This window comes from Loxodonta africana, chromosome 9, assembly GCF_030014295.1.
Source record: "Loxodonta africana isolate mLoxAfr1 chromosome 9, mLoxAfr1.hap2, whole genome shotgun sequence".
Lineage (NCBI taxonomy): Eukaryota > Metazoa > Chordata > Mammalia > Proboscidea > Elephantidae > Loxodonta > Loxodonta africana.
In genome coordinates, this window is record NC_087350.1 from 64390127 (window position 1) to 64410752 (window position 20626).

Consider the following 20626-nt stretch of genomic DNA (forward strand, 5'->3'; position numbering starts at 1 on the left):
TACAACAAAATGAAACATTGCCTGGTCCGAGCCATCTCCACAATAGTTGTTATGTTTAAGCCCATTGTTGCAGCCACTGTGTCAATCCATCTCATTGAGGGTCTTCCTCTTTTTTGCTGACCCTTCTCCAAGCATGATGTCCTTCTCCAGGTACTGGTCCTTCCTGATAATACATTCAAAGTACGTGAGAAGTTTTGCTTACTTAGGAGATGACATTTAACAAAAGAAATGAAAACATTCTGTGGTTAGATTATGCTCACTGTTTCAAAGTTAACCAAAAGCAAATATCACTTAAAGCAGCACGCTTCAATTAAAAACATACATGCAAAATGTCTATTAATCATTTATCTAGAGTGAGATACTTAAGCAATAATTTATAGGGAATCCCTCATACATTGGCAGTAAGGGGAAATTTTCACACAGTAAAGCGACAATAGTTTTTGGTTTTGCAGATAAACTGACATTGCTTGTAGAAGGGATCAATGGGAGAGCTGTAAGATTTATCTGGGGGTAATTCTTTAGTTCCAACTGCATGAGGCCTAGCTGAAGTGTGGCTATGCAAAGCACTTCTTTAGCATGGGTTGTAGTAGTTTGAACATGCTGTCTTATAATGTGAAGTAAATGAATAGATTTAAAATGATAGAATAAATTATCACTGCTTAATGGGTTCAGTTTTGTTTAATGGGTTCAGTGATAGAATATTTGCCTTCCATGTGGGAGACCCAGGCTTACGGGTAAGCTTGGATTTCTGGCTGACCTGTTTCCCTTTAACCGTTTCAAGATTGTCCTAAGGGTGCATAACAAATAAACATTCAAGAAATGTTCAATTTCAAATCAAAACCACAATGAGATACTTTACACCAGGATGGCAATTATTCAAAAAATGGAAAATAAGTGTTGGCCAGGATTTGGAGAAATTGGGAACCCTCATCCATTGCTGGGAGGACGTTAAAATGGTACAGCCACTGTGTAAAGCAGTTCGGTGGTTCCTTATAAAGTTAAACATAAAGTTAATATATGATCCAGCAGTTGAAGCCAAAAGAATTGAAGGCAGGGACTCAGATACTTGTATACCAATTTCATTGCAGCATTATTCATAATTGCCAGAAGGTGGAAAAACAATTCAAACGTTTATTAACCGATGAATGGATAAACAAAATTGTGGTATATCCATACAATGGAATATTATTCTGCCGTATCTTAGTTTTTTAGTGGTGCCCTGGTGGTGCAGTGGTTAAGAGCTTGGCTGCTAACCAAAAGGTCAGAAGTTCAAATCCACCAGCCACTCCTTGGAAACCCTATTGGGCAGTCCTACTCTGTCCTATAGGGTCCACTTGAGGGTAATGGGTTTTTTGGTATAGCGGAAATACCACAAGTAGGTGGCTTTACCAGACATTCATTTTCTCACAGTTTAGGAGGCCGGGAGTCAGAATTCAGGGCACCGGCTTTAGGGGAAGTCTCTGGCTACTAGGGCGGGGGGAAGGGGGAAATCATTTCCGCTTCTCTTCGGTTCCTCGGTGATCTCCACGTGGCATCGATCTTTCCCTGTTTGTGCTTCCTTGCTTCTGTGCCTAATCTCTCCGTTTATATCTAAAAAGTGGTTGGTTTAAAACACAGCCTTCACTAATAAGGCCTCATTAACATAACAAAGAAAACCCATTCCCAGATGGCATTACATCCACAGGTATAGGGGTTAGAATTTATAACACATAAGGAATGGAGTTCTGATACATGCTAGAACATGGCTGAGCCTTGAAAATATGCTAAGTGGAAAAAGTCAGCCACCAAATAATAACTATTGTATGATTCTGCTTATATGAAATATCTACAATAGGCAAATGCATATGGACAAGGCTTATCAGTGGTTAGCCGGGGCTGGGGTGAGGAGAGGGAGGAATGAGGAGTTATTGCTTAATGGGGTCTGAGTTTCTGCTTGGGGTCATAAAAAGTTTTGAAGATATTGGTGATGGTTGTACAATATCGTGAAGGTAATGTCACTGCATTATACATCTAAAAATGGTTAATGTGGCAAATTTTATGTTACATATATTTTACCACAATAATTAAAAAAAAGAAAAACCAAAGAATGGGAGAAAATATTTGCAAATCCTGTATCCAATAAGCAATATAAAATTGTACAGCCACTGGGAATACAACTTGGTGGGTCTTCAAAAAGTTAAGCACAGAGTTACCATATGAACCAGCAATCAATTACCAGAATTATTCCCAAGAGAATTAAAGGCATGTGTTCAAAGAAAAACTTGTACACAAATGTTTATAGCTGCATTATTTATAATAGCCAAGAAATGGAAAAACTCAGATATTCATCAGGGTAAACAATATGTGGTACATCCATACAATGGATGCAATAAAAAGGAGTAAAGTACTGATACATGTTACACGTGTATGATCCTTGAAAACATCTTAAGTGAAAGAAGGCAGTCTCTGTGGGAATAACAAGGAGGCGATAACTAGAATGCACTTTATCCTCTGGGATTTTGTCCTAATCAAATAAGGGTACTGTGTTAGTTTCCTGGAGCCCTGGTGGTGCAGTAGTTAAGAGCTAGGCTGCTAACCAAAAGGTCAGCAGTTTGAATCTACCTGCTGCTCCTTGGAAACTCTATGGAGCAGTTCTACCCTGTCCTATAGGGTTGCTATGAGTCGGAATTGACAGCAACTTTTTTTTTTTGGATTAGTTTCCTAGGGCTGCAGTAACAAAATACCACAAACTCGGTGCCTTGTAAGAACAGATATTTATTGTCTCACAGTTCTGGAAGCTAGAAATCCAAATCAGTGTTCCCTCCGAAGTCTCCAGGGGAAAATCTTTTGTTGCCTTTCCCAGCTTCTGGTAGGTATATCTTCACGTGCATCCTCTTTCTGTGTCTCTTCTCTTTTATAAGGACATCACTCAGATTGGATTAGAACTCACCCTCCTCCAGTGTGACTTCATGTTAACTGAACTGATAACATCTTCAAAGATCCTATTTCCAAATGAGGCCATGTCCACAAGTACTAGGGGATAGGACTTCAAAATATCTTTTGGTGAGACACAATTCAGTTAGTAACAGGTGTGGATAAAGACTTAGCTATAAGCATATTTATTTCATATTTATAATAGCAAAAATTGGAAATGACAATATACTATTCAAATATTTTATTTAGACCCAGCTTGGTGGAAAACTATTGTAACATCAAAATAATGCAGAATAATATTTAAAGACATGAAGGAATATTTATGAGAAAGTAAATTTTAAAAAGCACTTTCAGTATATTGCACTGCTATATTTTTAATTTGAAATGTATACAAAGGTCATGTAATTATGTACATAAAAATAGCCTATGTATTTAAGTATAACGGTGGGTATCTTCAATGGGGTTTTATCTGATTTTAATTTAGTTCTTTTTCCATATCTCCATTCTCTATTATCTGAGTGGGTTTGAACTGGCAATGTTTAGGCTGGTAGTGTAAACCATTTGCTCCACCCAGGGACCTTCTATTATCTACAATAAATATATATATTCCTTTATATAGAAGAGAGGTATGCACATTCCCTTTCATTAAATTCACTTCTTAGACCTTGGGAAAGAAGAAAATCCCACATTCTGTTAGGAATGAAAGAAAAAGTTTTATTGAGGAATAAAAGTTTTATTGAGCTGGGCAGCGGTAAGTCACTCAGCAGTTCAAGGAGAAAAGGGTCTGTACAGAGAGACAACAAAGGAAAGCTAGGGGGTAACTGATCATAGATAAGATCAACTTGAAGTCCTTTTGAAATGTAAAGGCCAGACACTTGGCTAGGAGGGAGTGAGTTACAACCTGGGTGGTGCCAGCTGGTTCAGCTATATATAATAGCAGTCATAAACACGTTTTTACCTGGAACAAATTGTTTACATCTTGACACATCCTTCCCGTGAACAAATAGTTTACATCTTCATCTTTTGCATCCTGGGAGTGCATGTTGGTACCGTTATTCTTACATCTCCTTCAGTTTGAAAGTTTTCTATTTACAGACTTTATTCTCAAGAATGTATGTGCAGAGCACAGACCAATCTAAAAGGATATTTATCAAAGTGCTATTTCTGGTAGCATTAAATTCCTAACAGACATTTTTACAAAGTTAGGAAAAAGTTTACCCAAAATATTCTTGGTTGGAAAATGCCTCTCTCTGCTACACATACAGACACACACACACCCCCCAAGGAATGAAGATACATACGTCAGGGAGAAATACATGTCAAGGAGAAAATGTTTTAGAACGCTGTATATACACCACTGTTAATAGTTATTATCTCTGTGTAATGGAATTCCATCTGGGTGTTGTTTCCTCATCTATCAAATGAAAGAGTTTATAAACCATTTGTTTATATAATGAATAAGCATTACTTTTGTGTTAGGAGAAAAGGTTCGCTAATGAAAACTTCGCATCTCTTTGGATATATGCATCTTAGGAATCCCTGGGTGGCGCAAACGGTTAACTCTTGACTATTAACTGAAAGGTTGGCGGTTTGAACCCACCAGCAGCACCTGTACCTTAGAAGAAGAGTCCTGGCGGATCAGCTTCGGTAAAGATTATTACAGCCAAGAAAACCCCTACGGAGCAGTTCTACTCTGCAACACATTGAGTCGCCATGAGTTGGAATCAACTCCACGGGGGTTCTTTTTAAAATAGTGCAAGGAAAAAGGCCTTTTTTCTTCTTTTCATTTAAACAACACACGTTTGCAACTCGCAAGGAATTTGAAAGGCACTCTTGGAGCTCCTAGGAGATGACTGCAGGCAGACGCTGTCCCTTTGCAGAACTTGCTGGGAAATGTAGTGCCAGGCTGCATGTGCGCAGGCGCACTTCATCACTTGGGAGGCCTGGGTAGCCTAACGGTGATCTTTTATTTTTTGGTGGAGCGGTGAGTTTGTTCCTTCCTTAATCCTTGCACCGGGGTGGGAAACGGGAGGGAGCTCCGCTCAGGACGTTCCCCCCATCACCGGGGGTGGGGTTGGGGAGTGGGGCAGGAGGGGCTTGAGAGAGTGTATTGGCCTGGCTTGGTGGGAGGGAGGCGGAAGAAAGGCGGAGATTTGGGGGCTCGGTTGCTATCTGGCTCCCGTTGAAGTGGAGTGGGCAATGGTGACCCGGCTTTCGCCTAAGACCGGATTGGGGATGGGGCAGAGCCTGTTTGCACAAACCAACATAAAGGGACAGGGGTCTCATCTCTCGGTTGGGAGATCATGAGGAGAAAGGTTGTCACTTTACGGCCTTTGACCGTGATGGGATCAATGGGGCAGATACTAAGAGAGGGCAGTCGCTCCAGACCTTGCAGGTAGATCTGGGAATTTCAAGAAAACTGTAGCGATTGTGAGGATAGCGCAGGACCGGGCAGTGTTTTGCTCTGTTGTTGTACAAGGGCACCTAACAACAACAACAAGGTACTTAGCTCTAGAATTTAGTTCTCCTCACATCGAGCTCTTTGCTCTTTCCCCTGAAACACACCTTTTCTCTAGAGATTGTTGTTAAATTTCTGAAGCCACTTCTGTAAAGAGCTGTGAAATAGACCCCCCACTTTCAGTGGACCATGAAGAGCTATTGATTGTTGTTCTTTGAGATGGCATTAGTGAATGCGCTTTGAAAAACTTAAAATGCTTTACAAGTGTTACTTATAATTTTGATGTACTTGATGTCACCCGTCATGGGAGGGCCAGAGCTTTGGAGTTAACCCTGTGTCTGGACTGCCAGATTGGAGCTGTGTCCCTGGACGGCGGTGCGGTAAAGACAGGATCAGAACTGCAGACAGTGGTGTCAATAGCCTTTCCCTTTGTTCTCTGTTCCTAGACTCCTGACCTTTTTTAGGGAGGGTGTGGGTTACATCCAGATATTTAGATGGTTTCCATTAAAGACAATCCTGGTTTCTCAAGGCTCCTTTCTTTTTTCAGCTCTGCCTTCTCAGGTTTCTTCTTGCTTATATTACATATGGCATTAAGGAGGAGGATCTGACACTGGCTTCTGACTAAGTTGTCCTCAGTGAGCAAAACTTTTCAAGGCATTTGTACCTTGAGCTGGGTTTAATTTCTGAAGTTGCCACCTGAAGTTTGAAAAATCATATATAGTTAAATAGCCTTTGAAAATCTTTTAAATTGCTCATTATATGTACATAAGGACCCCTGGTGGTGCAGTGGTTAAGTGTTCAGCATTTAACCAAGGTTGGTGGTTTGAACCCACCAGCCGCTCTGCAGGAGAAAGATGTGGCAGTCTCCTTCCAAAAAGATTGGAAACCCTATGGGGCAGGCAGTTCTGCTTTGTCCTACAGGGCCACTATGAGTCAGAATCAACACGACAGCAATGGGTTCATATGTACATGGTATGCGTATACAACTATGCGGTAACATGTATGTGTAAATGCACCAAAATATGTTCTTTTTTATTTTATTTTCAAAATATGTTCTTTAGACATTAAAAGTATATGGAGATATATGGAAAGTGAGACTGAGGAAACAGCAGATTCTCCCATCTCACACTTAACTTGAGGTGGCATACCTTCTTGAGCCTTCTTGTGCATGTAAACCATGCAAGTTAAGTGGGTCATAATGCAATTCTGCTACATTTTTTCTTTTGTGAAATATCATCTCTATGTCAGAGGGAGGAAAGGTTTTCTTTCACTCATTGAACAAATATTAATTGAGGGCTACTTATCGCCAGATGATATTCTAGACACTGGGGACGTGAGCAGTGAACAAATTCCCTTCCTACATGGAGCTGTCAGTCTAGGGTAAGCGCACAGATATTAAACAAGTTAATAGATAGTGTGTCATATAGTGACTATTGGAGGAAAGGACAGCAGAGTAATAGAGTTAAGAAGGACCTGGGGCAGCTGTTATTTTACGTAAGTGTTCAGGGAAGGCTTCACTGATAATATGATATTGAGTAGAGACCTGAAGAAAATGAGAGAGTGAACCTTCCATGTAGTGGGGGGAGAATGTTACCAGGCAAAGGGAACATCAAATGCAAAGGCCCCAAGGTGCAACTGTGCTTAGCCTGTGAGGAGCAGCAAGGAGGCCAGTGTGGACAGAGAGGGCTGAGTGATGGAAGCATAGAAGAAGTTGAGATGAGAGAAGGCAAGAGGGACCCAGATCAGACAGTTCATTCTGAGTGAGAAGGAAAGCTATAGAGGGTGGTTGTGGTAGTGGTAGTGGTAGTGGTGATGTTTAATCAGTTTTCATATGAGAATTTTGAGCAGAGAAGTGACATGACTTAAGTTATATTTTAAAGGAACCATTTGAGAATAGACTACAGATAAAAGGAAAGACCTTTTGGTTAGCAAATGAGCTCTTAACAATTACACCACCAGGACTCCAGAACCACCATATGACCACCCCCAGCAATTCCACTCCTAGGTACAGGAATACCTGCTTTTATTGTACTTTGCAGATATTGCATTTTTTACAAATTGAAGGCTTATGGCAACCTTGCATCGAGCGAGTCTATCAGTGCCATTTTCCAATAGCATGTGCTCACTTCATGTCTCTGTGTCACATTTTGGCAACTCTTGAACTATTTCAAACTTTTTTATCATTGTAATACCTGTTATGATGATCTGTGATAAGTGATCTTTGATGTTGCTATTGTAATTGTTTTGGGGCTCCACGAACCACACCCATATAAGTTGGCAGATTTAGTCGATAACTGTTGTGTGTGTTCTGACTGCTCCATAGACCGGCCCTTCCTCCGTCTCTCTCCCTCTCCTTAGGCCACCCTATTCCTGAGACATGAAAATATTGAAATTAGACCAATTAATAATCTTACAATGGCCTCTAAGTGTTCAAGTGAAAGGAAGAGTCGCACATCTCTCACTTTAAATCAAAAGCTAGAAATGATTAATCTTGGTGAGGAAGGCATGCCAAAAGCCAAGACAGGCCGAAAGCTTGGCCTCTTGCACCAAACAGTTAGCCAAGTTGTGAATGCAAAGGAAAAGTTCTTAAAGGAAATTAAAAGTGCCATTCCAGTGAACACACAAATGATAAGAAAATGAAACAGCCTTATTGCTGATATGGAGAAAATTTTAGTGGTCTGGATAGAAGATCAGACCAGCCACAACATTCCCTTAAGCCAAAGCCTAATCCAGAGCAAGGCCATAACTCTGTTCAATTCTCTGAAGGCTGAGAGAGGTGAGGAAAGTTGCAGAAGAAACGTTTGAAACTAGCAGAGATTGGTTCATGAGGTTTAAGGAAAGAAGCCATCTCCATGACGTAAAAGTGTAAGGTGAAGCAGCAGGTGCTGCTGAAGTTAATTTGGCAGTTATGTAATGATGTGATTTGGAAGTTATGTAAGGATGTAGTCATCCTCCATTTTTGCATAACACTAATTTTACATAACGACCTGGTCCTTGGAATCTAACCGTGTCCATAAATGAGGAGAGAGTGTATTACTAAATAGTAAGGGACTACTAGTGTTTAAGGAGCACTGGTGGCACAAGGCTTAAGTGCATGGCTGCTAACCAAAAGCTTGGCAGTTTGAACCCACCAGCCACTCTGTGGGAGAAAAGACCTGGTAATGCTCCCATGAAGATTTCAGCCTAGGAAACCCTATGGGGCAGTTCTTTAGGGCTGCTGTGAGTCAGAATTGACTCAACAGCACACAACTAGTGTTTGTGTCTATAATTCCCATTTTTTCGTTCTCTGTTAGAATCACTTTACTTTGTATTGATTCATTTTCTTTATATGCATTGTTACCATCAATAGGGTTGTAACTAAGTCCTTGTCTGCACTGTTGACTTATATTTGTACACCTTTTTTATTTCTTGAGTTTGTATTTTGTCTGTTAGAGGTAAGCTTTATGTAAAACCTGAGTATTGCTGTGTATACTCTCAACAGGCACACATTGGTCAGCCCTAAATAATATACTTTTGGCCACCCTTGAACTTAGAACCCTGAACCCTTTCCGAACAACTTCTTAGCCCTCCACTTATATATCCAGTTGCCAGCTTTACCCTTTCTTCCATGAATGTTTACGTGAATGATCCCTTAATGAGTAGGTATTTGGGTAATGTTTTAGGAACCAGTAACATTAGAGGATGTGCTGGTGGACTTGACTTTATGGTAGTGAAAACAACCAGACCATTATCAGAGACACTGTACAGGGATGTGATTTTAAAAAGTCACAGAAGCTTTGTCTCATTGGATAAGTACAGCTTTACAATGACAACAGATTGCAATGACTATTTCTTTGAATGTCAAAATCTCTAGGATTTACAAGTGCTTATCTTCAACTGGGCTTTGAGTTTAAGGACCATAGAGTTTTAATTTATTTGTGTACAGAGAAAAGATACTGCTTTTATTACTAACCAGGTAATAGCACTTTTCTTTATAACATTGTAAATAGATAGCATTATTATTTTACCTTGGAAGCATCAACATTCCTATATCTCAGAGTTCCTAAAGACTTTGTAGGACACATTTCTGGGATGATTGATTGTATGCATTATAAACACACAAAGCCATATCCTTTGCCAAGTGTAAGGCAACAGCTTTCTAAATAAGATGTTATGTTCCAAGTAGGAAGAACTATATCAATAGGTAACTGAGGGGAAAAAAATGGAGAAATGTTACAAGATACTTAGTCGAGAAAGAATCATATGGCTAAGTAACAACGAGGTAGATAGGAATACTTGTTAGTAACAGTCCATCTGTCCATTGTTGTGGTGATAGTAACAATAGTGGTACTAGGAACTAGCTTTGGAAATGTTGGTTAGGGTCCTCTGTTCAGAGCCCTCTTGTCTATGTGGAAGAGAGGGTTCACCTAGTGGGAGCAACGTCTATGTACTATTCTCCCTATATCCATCTTCTCACATATCTCTGTGATCTCAGAGGAAAGTATGGCCCTCTTCCATTGTTAATTAATCTTTCCATCTGTGCCCCAGATTCCATTCTTTTCCACTTGTTCTAGGACCTTACTTTAATGATTTATTCATGCTTTAATCTTTCCTTGTTCATCAGCTCCTTTCCTTCTACTTTCAGGCATTCACAAGTTTTTCTTTAAAAAAAACACTTTGCCTGACAATAATTTAATTTTTATGTACCTTCCAAGTTTATTCTTCACTTTCATTGCCAAATTTTCAAACTTTTAGCTAATAGCATTAATTCCTATTCTCTTCTAATCTTTGGAGTTGAATATCTTCTATATTTCTACTAAAATTATTTTCAGTAACTCCTGAATTCTTCTTGATAGCAGCCTGTTCATAGTTCTTTCTGTATTCATACTTTATGCTACATTTGATATTTTTGTCTTTGCTTGTGTGACATTACCAGGTTCTTACCTGTTCTAATCTCTTTCCAAATGTTTTTTTCATTAGTTTCAATTCCTCCTTAATATAAATGCGTGTACCTTTGAGGCTTTTCTACTCATTTCATTTTTACCACAAAGCATCCATGTATTCTAATATCCTCACATAGTCTTTCCATATCATTAACTCCCTGATATAGTTTTTTTCAGGCCAAATGTCTATTTTGCAAATTGCCATAGTTTCACCTTCTTAGAGTCTGCTTCCACTTTAATGTCCTACTTCACTTTAAATCACTTCAAACTCAGTGTGGTGAAAACTGAAATCACCAACTTTACCTAAGTAGCATATTCTTCCTTCTTCAATATTTCTGTCATTAGCACCACTTTTCTCCCAGCCTCCTAGGCTAGAGACCATTGTATCTCTATGAATACTGTTTTGTGAAAACTGCCAGTAGTCAATATCACTATTTTTTCTTTCCTTTTTATGTCTCATATTTTACTCTTATACTAAATTAGTAGTATTATTTCAATCCAAGCCCATATCATTTATATTATACCTTCTTGCTGAATTTGCTACCCTTAGTCTTTAATTATTCATTTTAGACAGAATAAACAAGACTTTTCATTTAAAATATGTGTTTAACTTGTTGCTCCCATGACAGAGAATTCAAATTTTCTTATCCCCTGCAATATAACATTGAATTTTTCTGCTTAATTTTCAGCTCTCCATTGTCTGGTTTCATTTCATTTATCCTATCTTATTTTTTTCCTCTGCCTTCCAAAGACATTCATTTGCATTAGTCTCGTTGGCTTTTAATCATGTGATAAAATTTTCTGTATCTTCACCTTTGATTATACTATGCACGTTATCTAAATGCCACTGTTTACTTTATCTTGCCTACAAATATTATTTTTTTCTCTAAACTCTCCTATATTAGGAAGTATACTGTACTATTTTACATCTTATTATAGTACTGTTGTATTTTTATTTTTCTGTAAATGGTGATGTCTTGTTTTTCCCTCTTAGATACCAAAGGGAAGAGATCATTATATCTTCTACTTAATCCTGAATGCTATGCCCAAAGTCAGAGCATCAACTCCAAAGCAGAGCATTTCTAAAAAATAGTGTCATGCATGATGCTAGAAGAGTATTTAAATGATGGTTTTTATACTCCACATTAGAATAATTGGAATTTAATGGCCAGTTTGAAAAACAACAGTGTGACCAGATTACAATGAAAACCTGATTCAAGAGGAAGATCATGAATATAATAATTTGGGGGAAATATTTAATCTGAGCGCAAACCTTTTAGAACAACTGAGAGTTCCTTTAAGAAAAAGACTCACAATTGTGACAAAAATGGTAGGAGCTTGAAGCATAATTCTATTCCAGTTGGTTTTTTTAAAGGCAATTCATGAATGAAAAGTATTTTAGTTTATTAGATACAAGAGATCATGCATTTGTACCTCAAACCTTACTTATTCTGGAAACAAGTGTAAAGCCATAGTTCAATATTGATGGAATCTGAGAAAATTTGTATGAGAGAGAAACCTTATCAGTGTACTGCATGCAGAAAAGGCTACACTTGTATTGCAACCTTTAACCAGCATCAGAAAACTCGTATTGGAGGGAAACCTTATGAATGCAAAATATGTGCTAAATCCTTCAGCCGGAACACCAATCTTATTCAACATCAAAGAACACATTCTGGAGAGAAGCCTTATGAATGTAATGAATGTGGAAAAGCTTTTAGTCAGAGCGCTAATCTTATTCAACATCAAAGAGCCCATACTGGGGAGAAACCTTACGAGTGTAATGAATATGAAAAAGCATTCAGTCATAGGTCATCCCTTAGGCATCATGAGGGAATTCATACTGGAGAAAAACCCCATCCTTGTAATGAATGTGGGAAAGCCTTCAGCCATATTTCAGCCCTTACTCAACATCACAGAATTCATACTGGAAAGAAACCATATGAGTGTATCGAATGTGCGAAAACTTTCAACTGGAGTACACATCTTATTGAACATCAGGCAATTCGTTCTGGAGAGAAATCTTACCAGTGTGAGGAATGTCAGAAAGTTTTTTGCCACAGCACATCACTAATCCGAGATCAAAGAACTCACACAGGAGAGAAACCCTATGAATGTAATGAATGTGGGAAAGCCTTTAGCCATACCCCAGCCTTCATTCAACATCAGCGAATTCATACTGGAGAGAAACCCTATGAATGTAATGAATGTGGGAAAGCCTTTAGCCATACCCCAGCCTTCATTCAACATCAGCGAATTCATACTGGAGAGAAACCCTGTGAGTGCAATGAATGTGGAAAGTCCTTCAATTGGAGTGCACATCTTACTGAACACCAGAGAACTCATACTGGAGAGAAACCCTGTTTGTAAGGAATGTGCAAAAACTTTAAGCTGAAGCACACACCTTACTGAACATCTAAAAATTCATTCTGGTGAGAAACCCTATTGATGTAACGAATGCCAAAAACTATTTTGCTATAGAACATCACTAATTTGGCATCAGAGAACTCATACAGGAGAGAAACCTTACCACTATAATGAATGTGGGAAAGCCTTGAGCTTAAGCTCAGCACTTACTAAACATATGTGAACACATACAAGGGAGAAACCTTATCAATGTAATAAATGTGGTGATTTTTTTTGTCATATTACATCATTAATTCAACATCAGAGAACTCATTTCAGAAATGAAACCCTGTCAGAGTAATTAAAGTGGGAAAGCCTGCAGTCATCAGTCATCACACCTGAGCACTCACAGGAGCAAGAAACCCTAGATTGTTATGTAAGAAAAACATGAGCCAAATGCTCATTTACTAAATATTATACTGTTTGTACTGAGAATAAGCCCTCTTCTTATAATTAATCTGAAAAAAATGTGTTACCATTGAGAGAAAATTTTATAATGAAATTATCCAAAACAGGTTTGTTTCTTTTAAGGACATATTTATAAAATTATTTTTAATATAATTCACAAATGAACATATTTGGTTATAATAAAAGCTTTTCTAAGTACACAACATTTTTAGTGAGTTTTTGAGCCCTTGGGTGGGCAAAAGGTTAACATGCTAGCCAGTCCTAACCAAAAGGCTGGAGGTTTGAGTCCACCAAAAGACACCTTGAAAGAAAGGCCTGGTGATCTACTTCTGAAAAATCAGCCATTCAAAACTCTATGGAGCACAGTTCTACCCCAACACACAGGGGGTCACCATGAGTTGGAATCTTGAGTTGTAAGAGTTCTTTTTGTGTACTCTACATACCAGACCCTTACTAGATATATGACTTGAAGTATTTTCTAGTATTTTATGAGTTCTTTTTACTTTATTGATACTGTTCTTTGAAGTACAGACATTTTAAGTTTTGATTTAGTTGAATTTATTAATTTTTTCTTTTGTTGCTTGTCTCCTTGATGTCATATCAGAGTAGCCATTGCCTAACCCAAGGTCGTGAAGATTTACTCCTATGTTTTATAATTTTAGCTCTTGGATTTCAGTTTTTCATCTATTTTGAGGTTTTTTGTTTTGCTTTGTTTTATTAAAAAAAAAAATTTGTTTTATACGTGGTGTGAAATAGTTGCCCAATATCATTCTTTTGTGTGTGGATATCCAGTTGTCCAGCACCATTTGTTGAAAAGACCATTCTTTCCCCACTGAATTGTTTTGGCACTCATGTCACTCAATAGGATTTTAAAATGAAATTTAGCATACTAAGAATAAGTGTATAAGAATAACCAAGAGAATGTTAAAAATTAGAAACGATAAAGGGCGCTTTCCCTCCAAGTTTTTAAAATGTTAGTCTGTAGGAAATAAAACAGTTGGTATACTGCAGATGAAACAAATGGATTTATAGAAAACAGATATATGTATATGTGAGAATTTCATACACTATAAAAATGGCATTTCAAAACAGTGAAAAAAGAATAGACTTATCAATACGTGATATTGGGATAGTTGGCTGTTCATTCGGAAAAAAATTTTTTTTTGCTTCTTAACATTTACAAAATTAAATTCTAGAAGGGAATTATGTGACTGCCATTTTGTGGTAGTTTGCCAGGGTAGAAGATGTGGGCACACACATCAGAGATCCGTCTACAACTATCACTGGATAAATACAAGTTTAAGAAGAGTTTTTAAAAAGTTTTATTATAAGAAGTTTTATTATAATCACTTACAGAATTAAAATGGCATGACTCTCTTCAAGTCATTATGGAAAATGGAAACAGCAAAAACAAGCAAATAAAAAACAATTTTCACAGCTTCCTCCAACAAAAAGACATCCCTGAGTATGGACCCCACAGATTTCAATCACTGGGTGACAACCCCAGTCATGACTACCACTGGCCCCTCCAATCACTGAATTCCATAAGTTCCTTCAACGATTGAATCCTTTATATCCCAACCACATCCCAAAGCAACCAGTCAATGACCTTCATAGATTATCAATACTGACTCCCTAAAGATACTCTCCCAAGCCCCTGTGCCCCAAGTTCTGACCTTCATATCTCCCACAGTCACTAAAACCTATAATTCCCTAATTTAGTAACCTCCACAAGACTGCTCATTTATCTCCTACCAGTGCCCCTGCCATAGGCCCAGATCTCTGAGCTCCACAGACAATGCCAATCATTGACTCTCAGTAACCCTCAGTAGCTGATTCCTCATTCAACCACCTCTTACCAGTTGCCCTTGAGCAGAGCTGCACCCCATAGGGTTTTCAAGGCTGTGACCTTTTGTAAGCAGATCACCAGGCCTTTCTTCTGAGGTGGGTTGAAACTACCAATCCGTTGGTTAGTAGTTAAGCACTTAACTGTGCCACCCAGGGGCCCCAACCCCATCTTAAAAAAAAAAAAAAACCCATCTTAGGCCTTCCCAAAGATGTCCCCAAGGATATTTCCCACTCTCAGTCCCCCTCAGAGATTCTCCCAAATCTCAGAATCCCCAAAATGCCTTCCAAATTCAAGACACACCCCATTCAGAACCTCCATCTGAAAGGCCTTCAAATATGCCTCTGAATCACAGGCTTTGAAGTATGAACCCTGAATCTGACCCCTCCCAAAGCTATTATCTGAAATTTCAAACCCTGTTGTGGGGTATACAGTTAACTTTACCCACAGAATTTGGTCGTCCTTGATTTTTGAGAGATAACCTTGGGAAGTTACTGAATGGTTGGAGTCTTCGTTATGCTATTGAGGTGACTCTGGAGTGGGGACTGGCCAGGCCAGAAAGGCCCACTATGTGATACCAGCCTGACCCCAGGGGAGTGAAGGTTGAGTTCAATCGATCATGCCTTCATAATGACGCCCCGTAATGACACAGAAACTGCATGGGCTTCCAGGTTGGTGAAAGACATTGGCACTTGGGGGGGTAGCGAGTCCTTTGGGACATGGAAGCTGTACACTGGGAACACTCCCAGACTTGGCCCTATACATCTCCTCATTTATATCCTTTTTGCTATAATAAAATCACTATTGTAATCATAGCACTGTCCTGAGTTCTATGAGTCGTTCTAGCAAATTATTGAGCCTGAGGGAGCAGTGGGAGCCTGCAGGTCAGAAGTGAAGTGGTCCATGGGGACCCCCAAGCTTATGGCTGGCCTCCTGAGAGGGCACGGAGAAACCCCTGAATATGTAGCCAGCAGATCATAAGTGAGGTGTTGTGGGGTCCCTCTAGCATGCAGCTGATTTCTAAAGTCTTGAGAAGACTTGGCAATCTGGAGGACAGTGTTCTTTAACATGTGAGCTCTGACCTAGACCTCCCTAGGTAGTTCAGGTCAGAAGAAAATGTACTGCTTGTATAGTTGGTGTCAGAATTGAACAGAATAGATTTGAAATGAAATTGGATTCTTTTATTTATACCCCAAAATGCCCTCAATTTCAGACCCCCAATTTCAGATATTCCTCCATCTCAGAGCCCCCAGGGAAGCCTATGAATTTAAAATCCCCAGAAACCCCCAATTTGACTTTATTAAAGAGGTCCCTGAATGTAATCCAAGGGATATCAATTTCCAGTCCCTCAAGGGCACTCTTCATCTCAAACTTCCCTAATCTCAGACTCCTCCAAAGACAGCCCTCCAATCCAGGCCTCCAGTTTCAGATGTCCAGATGTGGCCTTAGATCCTCTCACACCAGCCCCTTCTCAGACCTCTCAAAGAACATCCTGCAATTTACCCAAGTCCATGGACACCACCAGGTTGCCTTTCTCTAACCCCCTCAGTCACTCCCAGTCATGACCTCACAACAGACACCCCCAGTTGTTAGCCCTCACTGCCCCACCTGTGACTCCCACAGACTCATAATTCCAAAACCCCTCAAGTCCCAGTTTCTGACACAGACCTTCCATATCACACACATCTCCATCACCATCTTCACAGGCTCGTCCCTTCACCCTGATTGTGTTTCTAGGAGCCCCTCAAGTGCCAGCTCAGCCTAACAAGAATCCTCCAAATGCAGTCAGCTGTTGTGACAGACTGAGGGATTGCTTTGGGTCTTTCCTACCTGACATTGCTGTGCTTCTGGTACTGATAGTAAATCCCCTCCCACTTTGTCCCTGCCATGAGTGTGGGCTCATGCTAAGATGGCATATTGACATATTAGAAGAGATCGAATAAAACAAGAGAGGAAGCCTAGCAGATGTGGGAGAAACATGTTACAGGTTGGGGTTTTGAACGGGAGAGTAACACGATCTCATTTCCATTTTCACAGGTTTGCTGTGGAAGCTATGTAGAAAATAGATTGCTTTTGTGAATGTGAATCAGTGAGATGGAGATTAGAGGCAGTAGCCATTACTACACTTCTCAAATTTGTCGAAATAATGGACTGTCCAATTTTCAAAGGGGACCATAATATGTGCCCGTTCTGTACCCTGCTGAGGCTTTCTAGCTAATAGTTGCAAATTACATGCAAGTATACATATGTGACTGTGTATGTATTGATGTGTGTATGTATGAATGTATGACAAAAATAAACAACCATTTAGTACTGACCACAGAAACCTCACATCGCACAGAGGAAGAAAGGAAGTATTAAAAAAAGGCAATGTCAGTGGGCATGGCCAGAGGCGGCAGCGTGGCAGTGGTATGCAGCTCGGTGCTCTGGCTGGCCAGTAGGTGGCGACCCTGAGCCTTTCTGTATTGCCAGCCTCTAGTCTTCTCAACTGCTCACTGGACCAGTCAGATTTCTTCTTTGCCAACTTCACTGAGCCTCAACCGCATCCCAAATTGCTGATGGAAAATGTAATTACAAATTCTTCCCTCTTCTTCCATTGATGAGCTGCAACAGATTTAAGCGTAGACAGTTACTAAGATCTTGGACAGGCTGCTGTCCCAGTTGCCCCATGGGAACAGGTCTTTCTAAGGCCACCTGTTATCTCCAGGATACTCAATCAAATAGATGTTTTCAGTCCTCGTTTTACTTGACTTTTCACCAGCATTTTATCTGCTCCTTCCCGCCTTTGTTTTTTATATACTAAACCAAAGCTTTAGTGAATAAAGAACACTCTCCAAAAATGACTGGCTGGACTACACCACATGTGGTGAAGCTGAACAGGACAGTCATTTAACATGAAATGTCAAACAAATTTTTATTTCTCATTGTGCAAAACTGCATAGCTGTCTTATAATAACATAACGTGTGATACTAGATTTGGAAATGATGTATCTGAAGAAATTGGTACATTTTTAAAGTATGTATTGCAAATAAATCTCTTCCATATATACTATTCAAAAAAATTTCAATTTCTCTTGTATTACAAATAAAATCTAAGTTCCAGCATCAAAACTGATAATCATTCAAGAAAATTGACTCTCAACCTCATAATGAAATCAAGTTCTGAATTATTTTTTTTTTAATATATTACCTAGAGGAAAACAAAGAAATACCAGTTACTGCCAAATTCATGTAGGCATACTTAATATAAAAAAAATATATATATAAGCCCAGGTTTAAACATATCCTTAAGCACTTCTCTTTAAGTTTTCACATTAATAACTAAAATATGTTTACAGCACTACAAATTCTATCACTTTACATCAGTAATTACATTTCAGAAAAACGAAATCATTCATGTCAGCAGTGTCATCACTACCATTCTATTGGCTTATATGAAACTGCCAGTATTTAACTGTCGTTCAACCTAGAAAAATGGCAATTTCATATGGTTCAACTCAATACATTCTAAGGGATAAAGTCCTACCATAATTAATATAACCATTTGCCATAGGATACATAGAAAAATATGTTTTAGGTAAAAAAAAAAAAAAAAAGAAAAAGAAAACCAGGATTTGGCCACATCACAAAATCCACAGAAGGGTTCAAACTTGAAATAAATTCTGTGTGAGCATCATTTTCAAGTCTGTCCTCATGAGAACTCAGCATCTGCTTATGTTAATACACAGTAAATCAAACATACTCCTACACATATGCCCACACAGGTATGATTTTAAAATATTGGCATGGTTTTCTTCCCTGATTCCACTTTGCCTACTTCAAATTTCTACCCTGCGTGTTTCAAAAGCACCTAAAAATCAATGTGTCCAAGACTGACTTACCTTCCTTTTAATTTATCCCTCCTCCAGGTTTTACTCTCTTCATGAATAACTCTGCAATTCAAGTGAAAAACAAAAACAAAAAAACCCCGCTGCCGTGGAGTTGCTTCCAACTCATAGAGACCCTATAGGACACAGAATAGAACTGCTCCATAGGATTTCCAAGGAGCACCTGGTGGATTCGAACTACTGACCTTTGGGTTAGCAGCCGTAGTGCTTAACCACTATGCAATTCAAGTCAGGCTAATAAAAAATTGGAAACTAATCTTGACACTTCACTCTCCCTAAACCCCATAGCTAATACATTTTCAAGCCCTATTTATTTCACTTCTAAAAACCTTCAATCCCATCCACTTCTCTCCAAGTCAACATGATCTCTATCTACCTTGAAAGTTCCAATAGCTTCCAAAGTGACCAACCTCCCAGCATCCTCCTGCTCTTCTACTGCGTGCTCATTTCTATCGGTTCTCTACAGCGTTGCTGGAGTGAGGTGAGCTCTAAAAATACACCTCTGATCATACCTCTCTCTGCTTTTAAAACTCTTCAAAATCTTCCCATTTTTGTTAAGACCAAAACTTTAACATGACCTTCATGGGCCTCCATGATTTGGCCTTTGATTCCCACTTCCATCCAATCTCAGCTCACTTTATAACCCCCTTGCTTGCTCTGCTCCAGTAACACAGTCCTTCGTTTAGTTCCCCCTGAACTTTTCATATTCCCTCTTTCTGCAAGGCATTTGGATATATATATATATATATATATATATATATATATATATATATATATGGAAACCTTGGTGGCAGCTTTTTTTTATGGAAACCTTGGTGGCATAGTAGTTAAGTGCTACAGCTGCTAAGCAAAAGGTAGGCAGTTCGAATCTGCCAGGCACTCCTTGGAAACTCTACAGGGCAGTTCTACTCTGTCCTGTAGGGTCGCTATGAGTCGGAATCGACTCGACGGCAGTGGGTATATATATGCGTATTTGGAAGACTGTTGAACTGTTACTTGGCCAACTGACTGGAAGAGATTCGTATTTGTGCCAAAGAAAAGTTACCCAACAAAATGTGGAAAATATCGAACAATATTAGTAATATCACATGCAAGTAAAATTTTGCTAAAGATAATTAAAAAATGGCTACAGTCCTACATAAACAGGGAACTGCCAGAAATTTAAGCCAGACCCAGGAGAGAATGTGGAATGATGGATATTATTGCTGATGTCAGATGGATCTTGGCTGAAAGCAGAGAGATGTTTACTTGTGTTTTATTGATTATGCAAAGGCATTTGACTGTGTGGATCGTAACATATTATGGAAAACACTGTGAAGAATGAGAATTCAAGAACACTTAACTGTGCTCATGCAGAAACTCTACATAGACAAAGAGGCAGTCCTTGGAACAGAATAAAGGAATACTGCATTGTTTAAAATCAGGTAAGGTTTGCATCAGGGTTGTATCCTTTCAGCATACTTACTCAATCTGGCTCACACAACCTTAATGATTACAGCACTCATCTGTAGTATTTCATAGCACTTATGACAATTTCCAATTTTATTTTCATCTGTGTGTTTATTCAATTAATGTCCATCCCCCAACATGGCGGCAAGAGTCTTATCTTTTTGTTTGCCACTGCAAAAGTACTGCACCTCATCCGAGTGCTTGACACAGTGGATGTACAGTGAAAATGCCAGTATTCACTAAATGAATAAATGTCAATATTTATTAGGTGAGTAAATGCAATGAGTGCTAAAAATTACTCACAAACTCATTGCTGTTGAGTCAATTCTGACTCAGC

The 20626-nt window shown here is 39.0% G+C and overlaps 1 protein-coding gene across 1 annotated transcript; it reads left to right on the plus strand.

Moving 5' to 3' along the window:
• Positions 1 to 11386: 11386 nt before the first annotated feature.
• Positions 11387 to 13691, plus strand: ZNF883 (zinc finger protein 883). Its single transcript, XM_064291601.1, is given in 2 exon segments — positions 11387 to 12653; positions 12655 to 13691. Coding segments are annotated over 2 exon segments (1221 nt in total). The 5' UTR covers positions 11387 to 11778; the 3' UTR covers positions 13001 to 13691.
• The last annotated feature ends 6935 nt before the right edge of the window (positions 13692 to 20626 follow it).